The sequence below is a fragment of the Xiphophorus hellerii genome, chromosome 21 (genome assembly GCF_003331165.1).
Source record: "Xiphophorus hellerii strain 12219 chromosome 21, Xiphophorus_hellerii-4.1, whole genome shotgun sequence".
Lineage (NCBI taxonomy): Eukaryota > Metazoa > Chordata > Actinopteri > Cyprinodontiformes > Poeciliidae > Xiphophorus > Xiphophorus hellerii.
This window is the reverse complement of record NC_045692.1, coordinates 13,954,730-13,979,796: the sequence shown is the minus strand read 5'-3', so window position 1 is coordinate 13,979,796 and position 25,067 is coordinate 13,954,730. Positions and strand designations below refer to the sequence as shown.

General features: G+C 39.9%; 1 protein-coding gene across 2 annotated transcripts; it reads left to right on the top strand.

Annotated features, from left to right (window-relative positions):
• The first annotated feature begins 8 nt into the window (after positions 1-8).
• On the top strand, positions 9-25,056 carry spata13 (spermatogenesis associated 13). Of its 2 annotated transcripts, XM_032551316.1 has the most exons (13): positions 9-472; positions 11,047-12,585; positions 16,575-17,024; positions 19,944-20,088; positions 20,262-20,398; positions 20,569-20,748; positions 21,171-21,350; positions 22,434-22,613; positions 22,706-22,938; positions 23,579-23,708; positions 23,807-24,182; positions 24,272-24,346; positions 24,440-25,056. In XM_032551316.1, the coding sequence occupies exons 1-13, from the start codon at positions 464-466 to the stop codon at positions 24,616-24,618; spliced, it is 3,813 nt and encodes a 1,270-aa protein (XP_032407207.1). In that variant the 5' UTR covers positions 9-463; the 3' UTR covers positions 24,619-25,056. The 2 variants fall into 2 exon arrangements, with proteins under 2 accessions (XP_032407207.1, XP_032407208.1); XM_032551317.1 differs by lacking the exons at positions 9-472; positions 11,047-12,585 and adding an exon at positions 13,803-15,202.
• Positions 25,057-25,067: the final 11 nt, after the last annotated feature.

Below are 25,067 nucleotides of genomic sequence, written 5' to 3'. Positions count from 1 at the left end.
GAGGATGCTCTCGAGCTCAAATCCTCTAAAGACTCATTGGAGCTGGACTCCCCATTGAAATAACGAGCTACATCTCAGTAACGTCTCGCTTTAACACGCCGTATGATTCTCATCTGTGCCCGCCACTGTTTTACTTTGTTCCGAACGAGTTTTACCGGTTCGCGAAAGTGAAATTAGAAACTGCGTCGCTTACGCAACTCTGAAGAAGTTTATGAGTTAGTTAGCTTCAACTGCTAGCTCAAGAAGTCAAGGAGCCGTTTTTCCTCGGTCTGCTGCAGGGTGACTGAAGAGAGGGGAGGAGAAGAGGGAGAGCGCTTGTTGGGCTTTTTCTGTGCCCGACATGAGCCTGGCAGAAGCCAGCCACCAACCCGCTAGGAGATACAATCTGCTTCGGTATGGATAAATAGCAAAACAGCTGCTCTGTCTTATGTGAGAAGAAGAAAGGTGGAGGACATCAGCGACTATGAGCAGGGTATGTTTTTATTGTTTCTATTCACCAAGACTTTTCAACAGCGTTGAGGCTGAAACACTTTAATTGAAAGTGTCTGTATTGTTTCACCCCTCGGCTGCAGTGATTTCACCCTCTTTGACTGAAATGGGACCTGTGGGGGTTATTGTGGTGCATTACAGGGGTGGTTGTTATAGTGATGTGGGAGATGCCAGGGTGTGCTGGGAGTTAGTGAGGAAAGGAGGGAGGGGGCTGAGGGCCTGCTAATACAAAGAACTCAACCGTTCAAGTCTGTAAATTAATTCACATGTAAAAAAGAAAAAAAAAAAGCACTTAGGCTCTGAATTTTTATAAGCTTCAGGAAACTTTTCAGTTTAATCCACACTCATGCTTCCAAGACTTTACGTTTATAATTCATTGGCAATTTTGAGCAGTAAGTTAACTTTTGTAGTTTGGTGTATTGCAAAGTGTTGACAAGTTAGATTAAAAAAAAAACAACAAACAACCAAAAACAAAAAACATTTTTATGCAGGCATGTTTATATGTAATTCTTTCATCTTCATCTGGATTACAACCTGATACTTCTATTAAAAAACTCTTTTTTAAGAAAAGAAAGTGGAAATTGTAAACCCATCTCCAGTTAACCTTTTAGACATAAACATCAAAAATAAATTCCTTCTGCTTCTGAAATATTATAACATAACTGTTAAAGTTACAATACAGTTACTGTAAATATGTGACTTATTGTTATTTCATTTGAACTTCATACAAAAACTCAGGAGAAATTATTGAATAAAAGCATGCTAATTATAGTGATGTTTTGCAGGGGCTTATTGTGCAAAAATATTCATTTTAGTTGTAGCAATTAAAATTCAATGGCAAAAATTGCATTGACCTGCAAGCAAAGATTTTAGCTGATTCCGATTCAATTTTGAAAAATTATGTCAAAGGATATTGGAACAACATTAAAATATTTTTCCGAGCTTTCTGATGGAGTAGTCACTATGAAACAGTAACAATGTCCACAGCGAAAACTCTTGCTTTCAACACAAACTGGTAACACTAAGTGTAATGCATTCAATAATAATAAAAAAAGAAAATTAAACTTGAGGGGTGTTTTGGTTCATCTAGCCAAAAATCAGGGCGAATCAACTTGAAAATTGTCTAATTTCTGGGAGTTCTTTACCTTTTTTGACCATATACTCTTTATAGAAGAACAGAATACAACAGCTAATATTAGCATGCAATGTTTTTAACAGATAAACTAGTTTGCAAATGATCATTTTGGGCTGGTGTTGTCCTATCAAGAGACATGGGTGGCGCTACTTTAGTTTCCCTTGTGTTATCGTGTTTTTTGCAACCAGAAAACCACATTTGTCTTTCTTATAGGCGAGGAAAAGTATAGTAGCCTTCTTTAGGCCAGCTGACCTGTAGTGTTCAGCAAGAAGTCGGAGAGGGAGCCATGCACTACTCTGTGCCTTCTACAGTTCTTTCTGGCACTTTTATTAAAAGAACTTTGAACCTTATGAATGTTATCATACATTGTTTTTGTGGTCTTTAAACCACAGCAACTCAAAACCTTGGTTTAGCTTGACACTAAAAACCATCCCTCCCCTAATAAAATTCAGCAAAATGCTATAAAAACTCAAAATAAAAGGCAAATTTAAATGGACAAACACACGATAAGGTGTAGAACTCTACTAGAATCAAATGTCAATAAAAAAGGGTGGATTTTCAGTGGCTCTTTCAGACTTTCCAATTCAGTAAAGTTGTTTCATAGAATGGGAGTGACCACTACAAAGGATCAGTCACTTCTATTTTCATTGAGTTTGACTCATGGAGCATTTAAAAGCCTTTCATATTTGGCACAGGAGTTCTTACTGGAGGATATGAAAAGTTCCTTTAGATAAACTGAGATTAGCCTGATCTCTATGAACTATCAATAAACCCTTTATACCAGTAAAATCAAAGGTCAAAGTCCTTATGCCATGTGTTTTAATACAAAACTTAACAACTACAATATAATTTTAGTGTGGGCTGCTTTCTATTTTTGTAATTTAGCAATAACTAATCAAAAATGAAATATCAATCAGCCTTTCAGTTGTTTCCTCATCAGAAACATTTTGTCTGAAACGCTTTTCGTGAAGCTGCTGTCAGGTTTCTCTTCTGGCCAATGATAAGAAGGCTTGGTGGGGTTTTCTCCTCTCCAAGCCCTGTACATTGTGTGGTTTTGGATTTCTGGTTGTCTGTCTCTGTGACAGTCCTCTGCGGATCAGGTGAAGTGTTTGGCTCCCTAAATGAGAGTGGAGGCACTCCCTGGTTTGGCCTCCACCTGTACTTCCCACGCTATAGAAGAAGAGGCGTGGTGTCTCTTGAGCTACGGGGGTTTGCCAGATCAAAACTAAGAAACTGGGTCATCTACAAATATGACACTGTTATTTGTGGTAAATTGATGTTGAGTGATCCAGACGGAACATATTTTAGGATCATATTTCTGTAGATTGTAATAAAAATGTGCAAGTCTGCCTACATATTTGGCCCCCAAATGAAAATCAGAAGTCAAATGGGTTATCTTATAGCCTTTATCTCCTTCTTTTATTATTATTTTATCGCCGTAGAAAGCACACAGGCCAAGTCGCCCCCTGCAGTCAAGCCCTTTTAGCTCATTCAAGATCCTTGGGTTGCACTAAATAACTAAGTGATTCACCTGATTACACCATCGTGTCGATCAAACAAGGCCTGCACACACACTGGTAAAGCTTCTCTAATGAGATTCAGTGGAATAGAGAAGGATGAGGATAGACACACTCCCAGCTGTGTACACTGCATGCTCACATGGTCGATTTCTACTCGCTGACACATCTCATTCCAACTAGAGGCGGGCTTAAAGGTTGATTTCTAAGCATGAATGCTAAAAAGATTTTAATGTGGATTCACATCAGCACTCAGAGTAATACAGTGTTGCCTAATCCATCAGGACACTTGAGCAATCCAAAAATGTGAACTCATGCACTTGGAAGATGAAATTAAGCATTTCTTTCTTTCTACTCAGAATACTGTAAAAGCATCTTAACTCACACCAACTCCTGTTTACACACAGTGATTAGCTAATCATCGAGTCTGCTGAGGCGACTGTCTTCCTCACTGCTTTGATTCATTATGACAAACATAATGGAGACAGGAATGTTGACATCTGACCAGAAAATGCTGGTGCTCCAGGGTGGTTGTGTCTGTCTGAGAGTTAAGACGGCAATGAAAAGTCCTAAGTGTCCCTTAATGCGTAGTGTCTGGTGTATTTTTTTTCTCTCTCTAAATCTGTAGCTCAGTTAATTTTGACTTAATGAGTTTGAGTCTCTCCTGAAGCGAGACATACCTCTGCAGAGCTGAACTTTGTTTTAACAGGGTCACTTCACGTTACGCATTTATGATTCCTTACATAACTGCCTGCCTGGATCCTCTGGTCAAACAGGAAGGGAGGAGAGTCCTTCTAAACGCTTTCCTCCCACAGCTACATGGGTGTAGGCAGCACCGCACGACTCAAGGAGATGCTCTGAGTAATTGCTTATCTGTTTTTTTGGAATGCAGTTTTAGCTTTTCGGCTTCTGTGTGTATGTTTACATTTCTGTGTACATGTTCTTCCTCTTCTCTGAGAGTCTAATCTCAGGGTGGCTCCAGCTGGTTCCTGCCGTGTGGGTGTTTGTATGTGAGGAGAGATGTGGTGGGGGGGGGATCCTCCCTGAGCTCTTAATTAACTCTGGACTCGGGCCTGCAGCGTACCGCTCCCATCGGCAGATTAGGGAGGAAAAGCCAAGAGAAGCATGTTAGCATTGCTGGAAAGTAATGTAGAAATAGACGTTGGCTTATACATGAGAACAGTGCCTTGCAGTACCCATGAGCAAATACAAGTTTCAATGTGTTTCATGATTTGCCCATTTTTCTTAGTCAGATTGGATGAAATGCATCATTTTAAAGAATCTGAAAAGTGTTTAGGTTTGGGGTTTGAGGGGACCATTTTAAGTCCTGTGTACTTTTACTTCTAAATCCTTTCTCTGTAGCTCTGGCTGTATGTTCAGAGTCCGTGTTGCACTGGAAGGAGAACCCCACCCCAATCTCCAGCTTCTGAGCTTTTGCTTCCCTGCAGCAGAAAAGTTTCCTGCAGCATGATTCGCGCCGTGCCATTGCAGGTGGGATGAATGGAAAAAAAAGAAAAGAAAACAAAAAAAACAGTTACACAAAAGTGTTTCACTGTAAAGATGGTTTGTAGTCTGTTTTGTTGCAACCTGAAATGTGAAATAAACTTCAGTGGAGTTTGAAAACAAAATATGTGTATAGGTTTATGTCTGCTTAAACGATGTGTGTGCCTAGTTGATTTTTTTTCTTTTTTGGGGGAAATTTTATTGTAATCCATAGGGGGGCCCAGAAAATCTTTGGGAACCACTGATGGGGCCCAGAAGAAAATCTTTGGGAACCACTGCTCTATTGCGATGGTGCTTCCTGAGTTATGTAGAGTTTTACTTTTGCTTCAGACAACGTCTTTGCTCGTAGGCCAGAAAGGTTAACTTTAGTCTCACCTGAGCAGAGCTTCTGTAAACAAACTGTAAATAATGTATTTTATGACTTTCTTTCAACAATGACTTTCTTTTTGCTATTAATGCCAGGTGTGGGGCTGAAATTATTAATTGGATTAATTGTGATTAATTGAATACTGAAATAATCTTCAACTAATTAAGTAATCAAATAATTGTTAACTTTTGTAATTCAAAAAAGGCCATTTGCTGAATGAACAACACACTCAGAACAGTAATTAGGCCAAAACTGTACAATTTTTTTTTTTACATTTTGCATTCACAATAAAAAAGTTTCTTTGTCTATAAATATGCTCTAGCCATTAATCCTCAAGTGGCATTTTAGCTTCACCTGGTATAAATTCAGTTAAAAAATATTTGCTCTTCAATTATTAATCTTAAATTGAATAATTGAAAAAAAATAGTAAGCAGGTACTGTACTGATGTTAATACAGGAAGAAAGGGCTGAGCTTTCCACATGTTGTTAGAAGTATTTTTAGCTCCAGAATCATCCTTTGCTACAAATGATCAAGCGTTCACTGAAGGAATACTTTATTGCATTTTAGCCATATTTTAAAAATGAATTTAATTATTTGTTTATTTGTATTTTTTAAATGTTTTTCTAAAATTGTATAAAATATATTGTAGGGAGAATCTGTTGACAATTTTGTTTGATTAACTGACTAATAATTAAATAGCGAAAGGTTCTTGAAAAAGGTGAAGCTAAAACTATGCCATTAGGAGAGTTATGAGTAGGACATATTTACAGACTAAGTAGGATTTAAGAAAAAAAACCTATGATGCAAAATGTATCTGTATATACATGTTCAGTTTTGGCTTAATTACTGTTTTTCTTTCAACAACAGGCATCTTTTTGTGTTTGTTTACTCCAGTTAATAATTAATTCATTGCTAAGTTAGTTGACAATTACAGTATGTCTATAATTCATTCATTATGATTAATCCGATTAATTGTTCCGCCCTACATGAAAGTAACAAAATCAGACAACTTGCAGAATGAGTTTGATAGAAAACCATCTTGTTTTTTTTTTTGTATTATTATTATTATTAAAAGGTGACCACCTGTCTCACCTTCATTCCTCTAAGCAACGCTGCCAAGAATTAGTGGATGCCAGCTGGTGTGTGACAGTTGGCGCCTGCCGCAGGAAAAAAAGCATCACAGGCACTGCAGGACAGAGCATGTGGTAGAACGGCTGAGTTCTCAAAACAAAAACATGCTACTCAAGCTGTGGGCATTCTTTCCCCATCTTCCCACTATCTTTCAGCTTGGGAGCCAGATGGACGTATTGATCCTCTATTTTTCCAGTTGCAACTCAGCATGATTCCTTTGCAGACTGAGTGGGTGAGTGAGAGCACAAGGAGACAATTCAGCGTAGTTTTGAAAGCAGTACATTGTTGGTGGAGGGTGTTCAGTGTCTGTCAGCAGCAGTGCTTGGCAGCGGTGGCTCTGTGTTTACATAAGTGTTCAGTGTGATGGGGCAACTTGGTTGAAGTGACAGCAGATTTCACAGAGAGGTTGCTTGAGAAAGCTCATCTGCTGCTAAACATGCAGAGGAATGCAACTATGAAACGACACACGGAAAAGATTAAATCTGTTTTTTTCCTCCAAATCTGACAGAGTTTGGTTGTTTACATGAACGCCATTTTAAAGATCCCTTCTACAATAAACAACTCTCTCCTGTTTCAGTATCTTTAAAAGTTCAGACTTTGATTATGCTGATAAATTTGCATAGTTTGTAGCTCAAGATGTATTTCAACATATCTCTTCTAGGAGATAAACATCCCTAAAATCTGAGATTAACTTTCTTTAGATGCAAGTCAAAGACAGCTCAGTTACATGCTACTTGGCTCTTTTGAATGTGTTTAACTGAGCTAATAGCTAATCTACAGAAGGAGATATTACACTCATTCACAGTGTCTGTGCTGTCACAAGGTTCTGGCTAATTCTAGATCCCTGCAGAGACCCATCTGTGCTAAACTAGAGCTTTTACTAGAGCCGGTTCTTAGCTCATCCATTAAAATAAACAATTAAGAAAGGTTTGGATGTTCCCCAGTCAGAGACCCAACAAAGAGCCATGTTGTTACATCCCTAAAACATTTAGGTGATGTAATGGCATGTCTCTGACCTGCTTCTCTTGATTCTGACAAAGGATGAAATTGAGCTATTGTGCTAATTAATGTGCACTGTCCTACTCAAATAATTTAAATGATGAATCAGACTTATTCTTAAATGTTTTGTAAGAAGCAGCTAAGCACCTATTCTTGCTCTGGAACTTCTTATTTTGGGTGTTGGGGGTGATCTCCATTCCGTCCTGAAACCACTTTTTACTCTGACCATGTAAAGGGTATGTTTCATAGTGGGATCACAACACACTGCTAGAGCCAATAGGGACAGAACTGCTAATTAAGCGTTTGCACTTTTTAAAAGGGCACACACCTTTATACCCCGCAGTCAACTTGGGGTTAAGTGTATTGCCATGTGACAGGAGGAAGCTGAAATCAAGCCTACAACCTTCTGATCACAAGATGACGACTATACAGAGCCACAGTCATCCCTGAGGACCCACCATCAGTCATGAATCACCAAGCAGTTGTGTTGAAATGATGATTAGCAGTAAAATTATATTAGATCTAAACTGCGGACAGTATATTATTGGCATAACTTATAAAGGATGTAAGACCCGTGGTAATTAAAAGTTAAAAATAGTCTTATGGTAAATGAGCTACTTGTGTTTCATTAATCCTTTGTTTAGCTGGTTTGTTAAGTGTCTGCATTCCTCAGTATTAGTCGGTCGACAGATGAATAAACTGTTTGCTACAAGCTTCTTAAGCATTTCCTCCTACAGCCAGCTCAGCGCTTCCACTTTAGAAGAGCAGGTTCTAAAGTTTTACTTATACTAATGCTGGTATAATTAACACACGTCTTAGAATTTAAGTATATTAGAAAGTAAACAAGTGACAATCGGAGGCATTAATAAATGCTTTCTAGTGTGATGTGGTTATAAACACGGGAACTGTATGTGCATGTAGAAGTATTCATTCCCCTTAAATGTTTTTACATAAACCAAAGTACTTTATTGCAATTTATGATAGACCTGAACAAAGTATTGCTTAATTGTAAAGGAGATTGAAAATTATACCTAGTACTCAAAATGTTTTACAGATTCTTACAAAGATCTGTAACATGATACTGTTCTCAGAGTAATGTACAGTGTACACCTCTTTTCACTTTGCATTTTTGTCAAAAAGTGTTCAGAGCACCTGAACCAAATATCTGAAGTACCCTGACAGCACGCCATTCAGGTCTGCAGAGGCCTGGTAACGAGCCATTCATTTCATTTACATTGTAGAAGATCTTCCTCTAAAAGTTGCAGGATATTTTCTCTCTCTTACTGCAGTCTGGCAACGGATGGCCCTGTCTTAGTAGGTCTGGTCCTGATGATGTTGTTTTCACTAGCAATCTCTTACCAACCTTGGGTTAATGCAGTGCATTGTGGGATTAATTGTTCTTATGCCGGTCTCTGTAGTCAATCCAACAATCTTTTTATTCCCTGAGTTTTGTTTTCTTTTTTTTTTACTCATGATATGAAACACATTAATTATTGGAGAAAACATATTCTTGCTTTAAAATTATAGTACGGCGTCTTTATTCCTGGGGTCAATATAACTTGTTTTTGTAAATGTTTATTTATTGATACTGCAAGCATTTGTTTTTATTTTTTAATTAATCAATATGAGGTTGTAGATGGTGGTGGGATGTTAAGGTATAAGAATGGTCGCTGGAACAGATTGTGAAATTATTCCATTGGGTTAATTAATCCATCACTAGTAACACACCCTGCTATTTCATTAGAAAAAGCTTTAAATAGTTGAACACCATGTAGGAAACACAAACCATGGTGTTGATAGGAGAAGTGAAGAAACGTATAAAAACCTTTTTAAAAATTTAGTTTTGAGGACCATTCAACCTTTCCCTTCATCTTTACCTAATCTTCTGTGAAATCTGGAGCAAAAGAAAAATGGGCAATTTATTGCATTAATCACAATGGATTAGCAGTTTTCATTGCTTAGTCACGCTGCACTTCAAAGCCTCAGCAGCATTAGCCACTGCCCTGAATCAGACACATGTAAAGCTGTACAACCCCCCAGCCTGGGCCTCTGCTCTCCTGGGACATTGAAATGCAGCACCAAGGACAAATCCATGTTGTGTTCTTAGTAAAATGGCTTTTACTTCTGGAGCCTGTCCTCACTGTGGGACACTCACCCCTCTGTCTCTCTGTTTCTCCTCATCTCTACTCATCCGTGACAAACGAGGAAGATTCCAGACAAATTTCTATGCTGCAGTTAGGGTGACATTGTTTCAGTAATATTTTTTCATTGCATGTGGCTATTTCAATCGTAACAATTGTCAGTCACTTTAGATGACTATAATATCAAACATGGATAATTACTTATCAATAAATGTGTATTTTATCTGAAGCCTGACTCAAACATTTCCATGGAGGTTTTAGCATTTGTACTCCTTAATGGAGGAGAAAAAATTATTTTTAGTGTTTCAGATTTACCATATTTTCCTGACTATAAACTGCATCAGTCAAACAGTATGTTCATGGAGAGGAAAAAAATCTGAAGTCCCAGGTCAACAATGTATGTATCTGAAAAAATAAATACAATCCAACAGCAAGTAAAGATTATTGGGAGAAATGTCACATTTACTATTTATTAGAGTCTACCTTTAAATAAATAAAATAAAACAAGTCTAAAACAAATAAGCTAACAATAAACATAGTAAGCAAAACACTACACACTGGGGGAAGACTGAGCTCTCGCTCTCTCTAGAAGTATTAATTCATTGAAGGCCTAACTAGGATATTTAATGACCTAACAGTGACTTCAAAGGAGAACTGAGAACTGGAAGGAAAAGGCAGAGATTTACTCAAAAATAAAGAACTTGGGATATGATGCGGAGTGTATGATGGTAAACAAATAAAGGTGTTAGCAGGACTGCTCACACTTTCTGCTGTAGTGCTGTCTGTATGCACCATGCCCGTATTGCAAAAGACTTGTTGAAATTGAACAAGTTGAATAATTGCCGGAATCATATGTCGCCACTAACATTTCCTTTGCAGTATTTTCTCATTTCCTGGATCCCTCGTTAACACGGTTGGGTTCAGCTTTATTGTGTGATGAAGGCTTTCTTCCTTTTTTATTGCTCTGCTGTGAGGAACACCTTTCCTTGCAGCTGGGCTCACACTTCCACTCACACCATGCCATTGTGCCCTAATCAACCAAAGGGAAACAGTGTTGCATAGATTTTTAGGCAAAGCATAAAAGGGAGTCTAAAGTTAGGCAGTAAAAAAGACTTCAGAGATTAGACCCTTAAAAATGTTTCTTTTTTACCCCAAACTCTGGCTGTTAACAGTTGCTTGGCATTTAAAAAATATTCACCACTGAACCTTACAGAAGAAGAGTTACAGAAGAAAGTGCTCCAAATAATGTTCTTTCCTCTAAAAGGAGTCCAATGCATCTTTAGGTTCATTTATACAAAGATATTCTAAAGTGCAATATTCTGAGTACGATAATGTACTACATCTAGACCACAGGTGTCAAACTCCAGTCCTCAAGGGCCGGCGTCCTGCAGTTCTTAGATGTGCCACAGGTACAAAACACTGGAATGAAATGGCTTAATTACCTCCTCCTTGTGTAGATCAGTTCTCCAGAGTCTTAATGACCTAATTATTCTATTCAGGTGTGGTGCAGCAGAGGCACATCTAAAAGTTGCAGGACACCGGCCCTTGAGGACTGGAGTTTGACACCCCTGATCTAGACTATGGGTTAATTTTAGCTCCATAATCAAAATCTATCAAGATCTTTGGGTATGAAAATGGTCAAGTTTAAGGATCAATTTATGCTACACAAGTTTTCCTGATGTGCTTTAGTTGGCGAGAAAATACAATTGGTGTATTTTCATTTTCCAGTGTCCCTCAGTTGATAACTTTTGTTTGTTTTGTAGGCAGAACAGAAGGACAAGGTCTTGTCCCGAAGTGAAGACCCTCTCCAGTGTCTGCACCGCCCAAACCCTGATCCGCTGATCCGGAGCAGACCTCTGAGTGACGTTTATCCATCGCAGGTCGTCGCTGACAGGAGCTCTGTCCCATACCTGCTGTCTGGGTGTGGTGCCCAGATACAGCCGGTGGATGCTTCTCTGATCTCCGACGAGAGCAGGATAAACAGCATCAATCCCTCTGCCTGGTCCAACCCTGTGATAGGTCAAGCTGAAAGCAGACCTCATAACTCAAGAATTATGAGGCTGTTTTCAAACTCCAGGAAGGTTGTCACCCCTCCTAGCAGTCCTGCTGCCGACTGTCCAAACAATGACAGCAACGGCAGCCCCCAGCCGTGGACCGGGTTTTCAGGGCTAGGTGTGGTGGACTCCTTCAAAAAGCTACGATCGTCTGTACTGCAAGGAATTCAGAGTAAAGGGGCAGCAACAAGCAATTTCGGACAGAATGTGCCATTGGCGGATGTGGAAATGTCAAATGGATCAGCTGGGAGCAGCTCAGAACGTGAGCCAGCTGACGCTGTTCATCATTTAACGACTGCAGAAGGAAATCTTGTATCAAATGGAAGTTTAGCTGACCAAAAATCAGCAACGGTTGAGCAGTACGGCTCAGATATTGAGGACTATGATGATGAGGAAGCTGAAAGTGGTCTCACACGCAATTCCCGGTTTTCCAGAAGCATGAGGAAAGCATACGGGGCAGGAAGAATCACGTTACTTGATACAAATAATGGAAGAAGTGTAGGAAGTGACAAAAATGACACTAGAAGCACACAAATGTCAAATCACACATCACAGGTGGACGTCCAGACAGAGACCCAGAAGGAAAACATTAATGTGAATGTTCTGAGCAGACTCAGTAAAAGTGCAGAGAACCTGCATATATTTAGACGTAAAAGCCATTGTCCAGGAACTCCATCTCCACAGGAAGACCCTCAGAGGATCACATTGTCAAATGGGACCCCAAGCATTCAAAGGACCGCCAGCACTTCCTCAGTGGACCTCCGAGGTAGGAGGAGCCCAATGAAGAACAAGGGGCCAATGGTCAAGCTAATCGGCAGCATGACTGACCTAACCAGCCGACGAAAGCAAAGTCTGTCCCCAAGTCCCACGTCTCCATCTCCCATGTCCCCCTTGTGCCGTCTCCACGACGACTACTCTCGCCGTTTGCCTTGCCTGCAGAGCAGCGAGCGACAGCGCCGGCCCATATCCATCACCGCTCAGGTCAGCTCTGTCAGATGCACTCTGCTCATTCACGCCCAGCCTGAAGACAACACAGACCTGCGGTCGCATCGGGGTATCGCCAACCCACTTTCCTCAGGGCCCAGAGATTCACCAGAGCAGATTTCAGCTGATATCTCTGCTCAGCATGAGCTGCTGGCTGCTTCAACTACCAGTAATGCTAAACAGATGGTCGAATGTGTTTCACCCCCACTCAGCAAGAGAGAGGCATCGCAACAACAACCTGACTTTGCCTCGATACCAAATGAGGTAAGACTGCAAACTTATAAATCACCCCATGTGATGAATGTGATATGAAATAATTTTAACTTCATGGCTCTTTTGGTCCACCTTTATCTCTCCCTGGCTCCAGAAAACGTGTCTTTAAGATAAGAACTTGCTTGTTGACCGAGTTTTTCCACTCCTGATGGGGTTACAGCTCTGGAAAAAAAACAAAAAACTTGATTTTAAGCTTTTGTCTTATGGTACAGTGATCCTAATGTTACACTGCAATCAGAATCAGTTCAGCAAGATATAGGAGCTTGTTTTAAGTCAATAATTCCTTAATATTGTAAGTTAGTATTGTCTTATTTCAAGTGCATTAAGATATCTGCACCAGAAACTAGGCCAAAATTTTGTAATTTTGCAGTATGGAAAAACTTTTTTTTACTGTGCTTGTTTTTTGTGTGTGTTTATTTTTTTAAATATCATTACAATTCTTTGAATTCCTCTATAGAAGAGATTGTCCCTTTTGTTTTGTGTTGAGTTGGCTGGTCGATGTGTAAGGAAGGCCATGCTTTCTTAGAGTGTCTGGAGATCATTCAGGTTTTGTCTTACAGGGGAATTCAAAAGGCTGCCACACGAATGATTCAATGTTTATTCCACCAAATGAGGGGAAGTAGATGGAATTTCAATTTGTCTTCAAAGTGGCGCATCTGGACAGATGCTACTTTCTAATATGACGTCCTCTTAGTCAATCTTTATGTAACTCCACACCATATTACGATGGGCTTCAGCAATGTTTTTTTTTTAAACATTCCTTCATCACAGCGTATATTTTTAGGGAGTCTACAGAGCTGGGTGTTCCTCCTGGACGTTGATCTCAAACACAGATTTAAGCTGATTGTGCAATGGATAAATTATGCTAACATTTAACTTCTCATCTGTATTGAAAATGTATTTCCCATTCTTAAAATCTGGGTTCATAGCAGAAAATTAAGCAGTACTATCAGTTGTGCTATGAAGAGTGGTCAGATATTCAGCCAGGTATTCTAGAAGATTGGAGAGTACGTAGTTAAATGATGATTCAGTTACAGATTTGAGCCTATTTGTATAAGAAAATATGCTTATTCTTGTTTTAGAAATGTATTGAAGTTATTGTTTCGTAGGATTATTCTGTCCGGAAAAACTGTGGTTCAAAAGCTAATTAAAACCTTTTTTAATTCTTACAAAATTAGTAAGAATTTATTTTTTTTTAGTGAGTGTTTTTCTGGTTTTGTGGGGGAAGGGATAAAAGGAGACTCTCCCAAGGAGGCATTTATGCAAGAACTTCCACTGCCTCAATTTTAAATATTCTCTCATTTTAGTATTGCAAAATCTCATCCCAGAAGATCATCCCATTATACATATTTTCATTCCAGATTGTGTAATCCAGTCAGGTCTCCAATTGATTTTTGAAGCAGTGAAGGAGCTCACTTCAAAGCCTAATCCACACTGTTAAAAATTTTATATTTCTTAGCTTCTGAAGAAATATTTAGATTTACAGTGCATCTGGAAAGTATTCTCAGCTTCTTACTTTTTTCACATTTTGTTACAGAGTTGTCCCAAATTCTATGAATTAATCACTCTCCTCAAAATTCTGTGTATACTTTCCAGAGGTACTCTATGAAAACCTGCCCTTATACATTTTACAACAGTAAAAAACTACTTGTATGCCATTTAAGACAGAAAGGAAATTTGTTTTTGACACATTGACATAACCCATAAATGTTTGTTTAACCACAAAGCTAAAATAATGTATATTTTACATTAACTCTCAATGGATTTGTTATTCTGCTTATAATCAATTAAATGTAAAACACTTTCTTACATTTCAAAGAAGAGTAAATCACTAAAATCTGCTTTTGTTTGACATTTTAGTATATTCTGATCATTAATAACCTTTCTCATCAGAATGGCTGTGACCCTTATCTTAAGTAAAGAAATCTCACTCATCTAAGTGTGAAGTGATCTTTGATATGTTCTCATGATGACGTAATACTTCTGGGTTTACCTCACGTACACTTAAAAAGAAGGCGCAAGTCGTCCAAAGTCCTTATTCATGTCAGATAAATAAGAGCGAGGGCACAACATGGACTGACCCTCCTGTTCCTGTCAGACTTGTTTGATTCCTGCAGCAGAGTCACATGCTGACGCTGGACCCTTGGTGCTGCCAGGCGCTGTGAGGGAGCAGGGGGAGTTAATGATTAGGTTTTGTTTATGATTAGTGGCCGTTGCGCAAAAAAAAAAAAAAAAAATCTCTTTGTGGTTCTGTTTCAGTGGGAGGGTTGGAGGCTATGACTGAGCACAGCCTTTCCGTTAGTTGTTGCTCCAGATCAAAGTACAACGACATGAACGCGAGGCCTTTGACAGCTGACAGCTCCCCCAAATACGCAGGCCGATAAATGCAGGAGTTTAGTAGAATGATGCTCTGAGGTTGGGATTTTGTCTTTAACAATGGATTGGAAAACTACGTCCGTGTTCTTTAGACATCAAGGGGCTTCTAAAAGGAATTTGGGGATTTGGCCTTGAGGAGCACCGGTTACCCAGTTTGGCAATGGTGCTGGTACTATGTGTGCCATTCCAGTGTATATGCCGAGGCCCGGACCCAGACCGGGAAAAGCCAGAGGTGAGGTTCAGTTTTACTGGAAGCAATGTCATTTTACCTGTTGAGAAATCTCACATGATGAAAGGAGTATATTAGTAGAGATTTATGTTTTAAACTTAAAATGAGCTTAAGATGGTTCTGATAAACAAATAATTCACTTTAAAATTTTTATAAATGTTATAAAGGTCATTGAATTAAATCTTTGTCCTGCTTTGAGATCCAGTAAAGTTTTAGTTACTTTGTTTTACCTTAGCAGCTTCATGTTTCTGATTAACTAATGTTCCAGATTTCCAGGTAGTTTGATCCAAATCTCTCCAAATTCAAAGTACGACTAGTCAATATATTGTTGGAGGAGTTCTTGTTAATTATCACATTCTATGTTTTGCAGTCCGGTGCTCTTTCTCAGACACATTTTAATTCCCTCCATGTCCTGAAGTTAAATAATAAAGCTTTAACATAGTTGGGATGAAACAGTTTTGTGGAAATATGTTGATAGCAATACAGTTTTAAATTAAATTGACCAGTTCTGGTGCTATTAGAAGACATTTGATTGTCAAATGCAGCCACAAACAAAAGCAGAAGGCAATGAAATTAAACTGGCACGAAATTTTAAATCTAGCTCTATTTTTAGAGGCTGTTTAAAAATGTTTCTCCCCTTGGTAATGCAGAAGGAAACATAAGTTTCTTTTTATTCGTCCTTAGCTAAGGAGCTAAGCATGTAAACGTTAAGTTGTATGGTTTGGACTTTTTATGGTTTAGTTTGTGTCTTTACGTCGTTACCAGCATTTCATGTTTTGTCAACTTCCAGCATTGCACCCCAAGGTCTGCTAATAATACTACTGACAGAATCATAATCCAAGTTTTTTTTTACTTGAGGCTTTTCAGCATTTATCTGTTTGGCACAGACACAACTTCCTTCAAATCTTCATAATAATGGTCTTAGCATCTGAATCTAAGATAATAAGCTCATCAAAACAGATTACTGGATCTGATTTCTCTTTGTAAAATCAGCATGAATGCTGGGTATGTGTTTGTTTGAAAATGTAATTCAGTCGTGACAGATGTAATGTAACACAGAAGACATTGTGTGTGGGATAGTTGATAAAAAGTGAAAAAATAAATCATATACACGATAAACTGAATTAAGCTGCATTTTCACAATGAGAAACAAAACATGTCTCTCTCAAAAGAAAATTGTGCAGTAAACTTGTTCAGAAATTGTCCTTTACCTAAAAACTGTTATGCAAGAGTTAGAGTTATGCTTTTATTTAACGTTATAATTTTACTGGAAATAAATTGTGATTTGGTAAACCCCAATTAAAAGATTATTGAGAAGGAAAAGATGCTGTTTCTTGATCCTTGTTTTGTTTTAAGATTTTTTTTCCCTTTTCAGGTGAAATCCCACCTTCAAGAACAAGAGTCAATTCTCCTAACAGAGAAAGTCCCCCCAGCAGGCAGCAGCCCACCTCCTGACCCCCCAGCATGCCTCTCCAACTCACCCGTATTACCCACACCTCCCACAGACGGAGCTGCAGCTTCCACAGAAACCGCCTCCGTCAAGCCCAGACAGAGGAGCGGGCGGCCTAGACCTCGGCCAATCTCCGACTACGCCCAGCTCGTTTCCAGGAAGCACTGCATCCCCGAGGAAGTAGCGGAGACAAACTACGAGGAAAGGACATCAGATGCGCAGCAGCAGGAAAACTGCAGCTCCAATGGGAACGGCAGCAACCCTGACAACTGTAGCCTTAACGGGGAGGTTCAGAGACATCGGCCCGTCTCGGTGATCGGGGCCGTGGATCTGTACTCTACAGATACTGAGCTCAAGGAGGATCACCTACCTTCTGTAAGCTTTCACAACTTGTCCCCAGCAAATGGTTTTCTTGTTGTACATTTGGGATTAAACTCTCTGTCCAAAAGATTAAAATGATTGAATCATGCTCTGATCTAGTTGCCAATATAAAATACAGTGCATTAAGCGACATTGGACTTCATTTTGAAGCCGTTTTTGTTAGATACAATATTACATTTATATATATTTTATTTCTATTGGCTACTTGACAGTGATTAAAATATTTAGACAAAGAAGAACTCATTTAGAATTCCCTCTTTCAGGGAGACCATGTTTTAATAGCAGCCCAAAACAGACCATACACACTGGATTTAGTTACATTCTTTTGCACTGTTTACATTTTTTACATCAATGATAGTTTTCTCCTAAATCACAAATAATGTGGGCCGAGGCTGATTGTAATCTTTTTGTTCTAATCAGCAGCTTTGTGACTTGATCTCTATAAATCCTGCATGCTGCTTCTTTAAATTCCAGGTTGCACTGAGCATGTTGGAACCAAAAACTTTGAGATGTAATAGATCTCATAAAAATATCTGAGTCTAGAGGAGTGTAGCTTATACTGCTGCAAATATATTTCTCATTCATAAGTATGCAAGCATTACACTGAGATACAATACAACAATGAAATGCAGCAAGTTAAAAACATGAAGCACAAAAACATAAGGATAACATAAGATCATAACATAACACTTTGAACCTGACAGAAAAGCAAGTGTGAGGAGCATAATAACAAAAAGCAGAACGTCCCTGCTCTGTGAATGTTTTTTTAACTTGCAAAGTGAGCCATGATTACTAACATTCAAGAAAGTAGGTCTGATAAACACAGAGATAGCTTTTACGGAATGGCTTTGTATGTAAATAATACAAACCTTCTTGTGTTACATAAAGTCCAGTTTTTAAAATATGGAACACAGTGGTTTGTTTGATTACAGATTATTCTTAAAGTGGTGTAGTGACGAGAATAACAGGGTTTGTCGGTAGAGGATGCTGCTGTACCAAAAATGAAATTAGTCAAGAACATGGTGGAAAATTCCTGAGATTAATCTTTTCCCTGTAAACAGAGGAAAGTTTAACATATTTTAAAGCAAATCCGGTTTTCTGTCAGCTACGTTAACAAAGAATCAACTCTGTTTTCAAAGTTTAGTTTTTCATCAAGTTGGTGGCCCGGATATTTGTAGTCTGACACTTTCAATTATTATTGTCAATAAAAATGACTCGTAGACTTTCATAGTAAATCTTTCTGGTACTTGTAGAAACCGCTGTTAAATGAAGGAGCATTTCTTGAATCAAATCACATAATTCTTTAAGATTTAGAGTTGTTGAATAGAAAAAAACAGCAGAAAAATACAAGACTTAGTCATCAAAATGACAATGGAATCAACAATCATGCTACAAGATGTAATGTTGTTGATATAAATGGTAAGCAGAGGACAGAACGAAGGAGAACACCCAGAAACATGGAGAAAATAACCCTGAACACTTTCTGTTCTATTTTAACACGTTATCTATCAGGGAGAGATAGGGAAGTTATTTTAACCGTAGGTTACTATTTTTGTGAAAGTGATAAACACTATTCAGATCCACCGTATGAAGGAAAGCAGCGAAGTATGCTGAAGCAATGTCATTTAAAACTGGGATGCCATCCGAAAGGGGGCCATGTTATTTTTGAATTTCATTCTCTAAGAGACACGAGGTCTAGAGACGACTGAGATAATGCAAAACAGGGCCTGATCACTTTATCAGCTCCATGTGGTTGTGAAACTCTGCGTTCAGACGTAGTTCTTGCTCAACTCAAAAAATTTAAATAAAACCAAATGAATTGACGTAATTAACAATAAAATCAGCATTCTACATATCTTTTGCTCTGATGAACCTTAATAGAATGACGTCAAAAAATATTTGCCTCCCTTAAATGCTTCACATGAAATGAATTTTGTAGTCCAAGACAACAAAATTCCTGTTTAGTCTGCTTTGGTGTACATTCCTATGTAGTCTGCTTCAATCAAACTATGGCTTGTTTGTCTAGAAACTCCGGTTCGTTTAGGGAGGTGTTAATGCGTAATCAAACTCTGATGCGGACCAAAATAGCGAACTCTCGTCCGCCCAAAAACATAGATCTCCATTTGGTTGAAGTGAACTCTGGTGCAGTTCAAATGCGTATGTGAATGTAGGCAGATTGGAGGACGCTCCAAAATCAGGAAGCAGACTATTGCGCAGGGCATTTTGGGTAAATACAACCAAAACAAACCCACTTGTCTAGCGCTAGAGGGAGAAATGGCTAGTGGTCTATTACCAAAAAGAAATCCACCAATTGCTAAAATCTGACGCTACTTATTTTTGTTTACTTTCATAAAGAAGGAAGTTGGATTTGGTCTTCTTTAGAGGTTTTCATGTCGTTTCCTTCAGCAGGTCTTAGTGCAGCACCACCACAAGTGAGAGGGAGAACAGATTTTTCTATGTATTTGGATCGATTGACACAGTGGAGTGTGAAAGAGAACTGCACCAGCTGAAAATGTAACAAATATTGCAATTTTGGTTCCCAAACCAACCGAGTATACCGGACCATCAGATGAAAACAACCTAAAATACAGTTTTCAAAACAAATCCCATCAAGACAGCAACCAAATATGAGTAATATTTAGTGTTTCATATGCCCACTCTTCTTTGCAGCTATCAATTCAATCCTTTAAGAAGCAAATACTTTTTCACAGCGTGTCCAGTATTGCAGGAGCCACACATTACTGTATCAAATACACAAGAAGCCCAAAGTGAGCAGCCTGACTGTGTGTAGGAATGCTAACACAGGCTGTGTTATGTGTGTGTGTGACGATGATTTATGGGAGTAGCTGGTCAAAGCCAGAGAAAGTGAGCTCTTCCTAAATCCCTGGACTTTTCCTCTTGTTATTACTGCAGCCTTTGTCACGACCACCAATCCCCTCCCACAAGGTGCCCCCCTACAGAGGAGTGTCTGCCAGGTTACGACCCTGCGCTCTCTCCCAGAGCACCCCGATCGGACTGGACCGCGTGGGGCGGCGCAAACTCCACCGAGTGCTCAGCGGTGAGAACCGGGCTTGTTTTTGAGAAGATTTAACAAAAAGTTACTCTGTGGGAAACAAAAAAAGCTGGGGCTGAGGAATGTCAGCAAGTATGTTGGAGGAGAAAAGCTGATAGAGATAGATATGTTGCTTGTTTTCCACACGTGGTCTTATTATCTCTGGATCCGCGTTGCAGCTGGTGTGTCTGAGTGTTCGGCGACGCTGGATGACAGCGTGAGCGAGGAGGAGGAGGAGGAGGAGAGCAGCTTCGAGGAGCTTGCTGATGGAACGCCCTACCTCCAGCCCGGGGTGGAGCTCTCCGTGCTCAACGAGGTGATGCAAAAAACCCACCAATTTATGCTTGTCTCGTTTCCAATCCTTGGACATGTTTCTAAGATGTTTGGCCTCCGCACTGTCCACATGTCTAGAAGTAATCTGACATGTCGGACACAGGCTCAGCCTCCATGTAATTGTACGCTCCTGTCTGCCCGTGTTCTGTGCAGTGGATAATCTCGGGCCATGCCGTGTACGCCGAGGCTCTCTGGGACCATGTGACCATGGAGGAGCAGGAGCTGGCTTTCAAGGCCGGCGATGTGATCCGCCTCCTGGACGCCTCCCACAAGGACTGGTGGTGGGGCAGAGGAGGCGACAGGGAGGCCTGGTTCCCGTCCAGCTTTGTGAGGGTAAGTGGACTTTCTGACCCTGCTCCCTTTGACATGATTGCAGAGAAAAAAGGACTCTCAACCCGGCTTAGGCCCAAACAAACAGCTGAAGGACTGGAACATAAGAGGGTGCAGCTGGTTTCTGTGGCGATGGGAAGTGACTGACAGCTCGGTCTTAATTAGTGAGGCTGTGGCAACCATGGTGAAGTTGTGATTGGCCAACAGTCGTCTGCTGTTCAATTTCTTGTTGCTGAATCAATGTTGTTGCCATAATAAAGTAGTCACGGTTCCCCTTTTAATTGTTCAAAACCTGTGGAGACAAATATGAATGCGAGATAATTTCTGTTTTTAGGTCTAATCCTGACTTAAATTTGCTTTCAAATAGATTTATTTGATTCTGGTTCTCAGGAGGTTTAGTTGAGTTTGCGTTGGATGCGTTTCAGGTCCGTGTGAACCAGGAGGACTCGAGCACTGAGAGTGTGGAGAGCGTGGCGGACCAGGAAGATCCGGCCCCCAGGGATAAACCCAGCACTCAGCACAGGGAGCAGATGAGAACCAACGTGGTTCAGGAAATCATGAACACTGAACGCATCTACATCAAACACTTAAAAGACATCTGTGAGGTATTGTGGTTTTTAATTCATATCATCATTTGAGATTTTAATAACACAAGTGCAGTTTTCAAATGATGACTACCTATGAGTGACCAGTATTTGGAATGCTGATCTGGCAATCTGCCCGAAAACACAAAGTAGGTTAAAAAGATCTAGAAAATGCCTTGATGCAAAGAAATACAAGAGCAGATATCACTGCTGTCTGCCTGAAAAGGTTTTCAAAGTTATTTCTACGACTTTGGGACATCAGTGAACCACAGTGAGAGCTATAATGCAATGCAGGATAAAAGACGCTGCAATGGTCAACTTTCTCAGGATTGCTACCAAAATGAGTCCAAGAGAGCATCGACAACTCATCCAGGAGGTTGCAGACAGAGCAGAAACAGCATCAATGGGGGAGATCCACAGTGAAAACCACTTCCTACTAAAAATGAACACAAACGTCATCTCATATTTTCTTTTTAAAAAAAACCATCTTGATCTCTTTAAGGCTTTTGGGACAATATTCTGTGGATTGATGAGATAAAAGTGGAAACATTTTGAAAGTTTGTGTTAGATCTGTTGTTAAGCCAGCATCCTTTTAGAAAAAGAACATCAGTCAGTTTTGTGATCTTCAGCTTAAGCTTATGCAGCAGGAGAATGATCTAAAGCACACTAACAAGTCCTCTTAGCGACTCAAAAAAATAAGCTAAATGAAGATTTTGTCTTGGCTTAGTCAAAGTCCGGACTGTAAATCCGATTTAGATTTTGTGGGATGAGAGTAAGCAGGCAATTTTTGCTACAAATCCTGTGAATATGGCTGAATTAAACAAAGTCAATTACTTTTCACATAGGATGAGCTTGGTTTGGAAATTTTTTTTAAATATAATCATTTTTAAAAACGCATTTTGTATTTACTGAGATTGAATCCGTTTCATTAGAGTACACATACTTTCTTACAGCCTTTCTTACAGCATCATCTTTGATTGCTACAACCTATGAAAGTAAATCCTGTTCAGTAAAAGTGTGGTACATTTCTAGCACCCCCTGTTGGTCAGAACTAAAACATTTTTAAGGCGTTCTGTCAGTTTGCCCTGTCGGTTTTTGTTTCAGGGTTACATTCGTCAGTGCCGGAAAAACTCCAGCATGTTCACAGAGCTGCAGCTGAAGACAATTTTCAGCAACATAGAAGACATCTACAGATTCCAGAGGCAGTTCGTCAGAGAACTGGAGAAGAAGTACAACAAGGAAGAACCGCATCTCAGTGAAATCGGCTCCTGCTTCCTCATGCAGGTTGTGACCATGCATGTGCAAAGCACATCTCGGTAGATCATGTCACAGAATCACTTTTAGTCATCCTGAACTGTTTCTCTGCTTCCCTGAAGGGCGAGGGATTTTCGATCTACTCCGAGTACTGCAACACTCATCCTGCTGCCTGCGCTGAGCTGCAGCGTCTCATGAAGATGGGCAAATATAAACATTTCTTCGAGGCCTGCCGCCTCCTCCAGCAGATGATTGACATCTCCATCGCTGGTTTCTTGCTCACGCCTGTCCAGAAGATCTGTAAATACCCGCTGCAGCTGGGGGAGCTGCTCAAGTACACACCCAAAGACCACAGGTAGCATATATGGAAATTAGATAGTATGCATAACTTCATCTCATCAGACTCAGCCAAGAAACAACTGAAGGTCCATTCTTGACAATAGAAAAGCAGGGCTTTGAGATAAAAATAATAAAAAAGGTTAAGCGGTATGAATATTTTTGCATTGCGTTGTCTCTATGAAGTCACACCAAGACGAAGAAAAACACTGCAAAACCAAATCTTACCTAGTTTCTGGTGCAAACATCTTAAAAAACTGAGATAAGACAAAGTCAACAAGCGACTTTTCAGCCAGATTTAGGAAATTGTTTTAAGTCAGTACTTAATATTGATTAAACATACTAGTTCCACTGGCAGATTTTTTCACTTATAACAAGACATTTTTCCCAAAATCTGCAAGGGGAACTAGTACTTTTTATCAGCATTAAGTAAGTGTTGACTTAAAATAAGTTCCTATAACTTGCTGAAAATATTTTTGTGAGTTAGTTTTGTCTTCTTTCAAATGTAACTAGAAACTATACAAAAATCATCGGTAAGATTTTTTTGTTTTTGGAGTGAAGGTTGCATAATTTACGGTAGCACATAGTTACAAAGAGAAGCTGTTACCCTACATCACCACCTGTTTTTGAGTAGATTTTTACTCCTCTTTTCATTGCAGGGACCACACTGGTGTCAGCCAAGCGTACGAGGCTATGAAGAAAGTGGCCAGTTTAATCAATGAGAGGAAGCGGCGGCTGGAGAGCATCGACACCATCGCACACTGGCAGGTCGCCATTCTGCACTGGGAGGTCAGACTGACCACTTCAGATGTCATTTCAGTTATATCCTCTTAACTTTCTGTAAAGAATATGTCCGGCTGTGGTGTAAACGCTTTGACTCGCTGCAGGGCCCTGATGTGCTAGAGCGCAGCTCGGAGCTGATCCACTCCGGCGAGCTGACCCGCGCCGTCCGGCAGGGTAAGCCGCAGCAGCGCAGCTTCTTCCTGTTCGACCACCAGCTTGTCTACTGCAAAAAGGACGTCCTGCGCAGAGACCTGCTGCACTACCGAGGACGTCTGGACATGGACAAGATCGAAGTGGTGGACGTCGCCGATGGGCGGGACTCGGACCTGGGCCTGACCCTGAAAAACGCCCTGCGGCTGCGGCACGCCTCCACCCTGGAGTTCATGTGCATGCTGTGCTGCAGGAAGGTGGAGGACAAACAGAGGTGGCTGGAGGCCTTTGCCAAGGAGAGACAGAGGGTGAAGGAGGACGAGGAGATGGGTGAGTTATTCAGCGCAGGCGGCAAAACGTTGCTTCTGCATCGGGCGACGCAGCAGATGTTTGGATCTGAAGGTGTGTTTTGTGTGCAGGAATAGACATCAGCGATGAACAAAGAAAACAGGCCATTGCTAATGCCAGAAGACCAAAACATGGGAAGATCAAAAGTAAGGAAAATTATTTCTACAAAGCTGGCAAACTTCAAAAATAATTTGTTTTAATGTTTCTATTTAAATGTTTTTCTTTTTTTAAAATTTTAGCCGTTGGCTATGCCGACTCTGTCCCGCCACACCAAAACCTGCCCCCACTTCAGCAGCGCCACATCACCATTCCCACCAGCGTGCCTCAGCAGCAGGTGTTTTCTCTGGCCGAGCCCCCCAGACGAAAGCCTTACCACCTGCTGTACAGCATCACTCGCAGCGCCTTCTTCAAGAAATGAGGCTCTTTGACGTTTGTTCCTTCCGCTAAACCGTCCCAAAAACTCAACGAACACTATTTTTTTTCTAATTTGTGTCAAGTGTTGTCTTAGTGCCTGTTTTTCCTAATGTGTTTGTTTTTATTGCTGAGTGCCTAAAATTTAAAGAGGCATCATAAAAGTGTTAAAACTCTGTCTGTCCTCGTGTTTTTGTTTTTTGTTAAAAATGCTGCTTTTTCAAAAAAAACACCCATCCTGTTGTTTTAATAATTCCAGCTCACAGATATATATTTTTAATTAATGACGTTTTGTCTCCTTTTATTTCCAGAAACAAGGTTTTAGTTTGTTGCACAAAGGCTGGGACATTTTTTTCTTTTGCCGAGTTTGTCAACTCTGAGCACAGGAACTCCTCACATTCATATAACTGTGTAATATTGTAAATAAAACTGATGTACAAACATACCTGATGTGAA

Excerpts from the sequence above, each read along its gene's own strand:
- spata13 (XM_032551316.1), top strand. Across the intron at positions 20,399-20,568 it reads AGCTCTCCGTGCTCAACGAG|TGGATAATCTCGGGCCATGC; the intron begins GTGATGCAAAAA and ends TGTTCTGTGCAG. Across the intron at positions 22,939-23,578 it reads TACACACCCAAAGACCACAG|GGACCACACTGGTGTCAGCC; the intron begins GTAGCATATATG and ends TTTTCATTGCAG.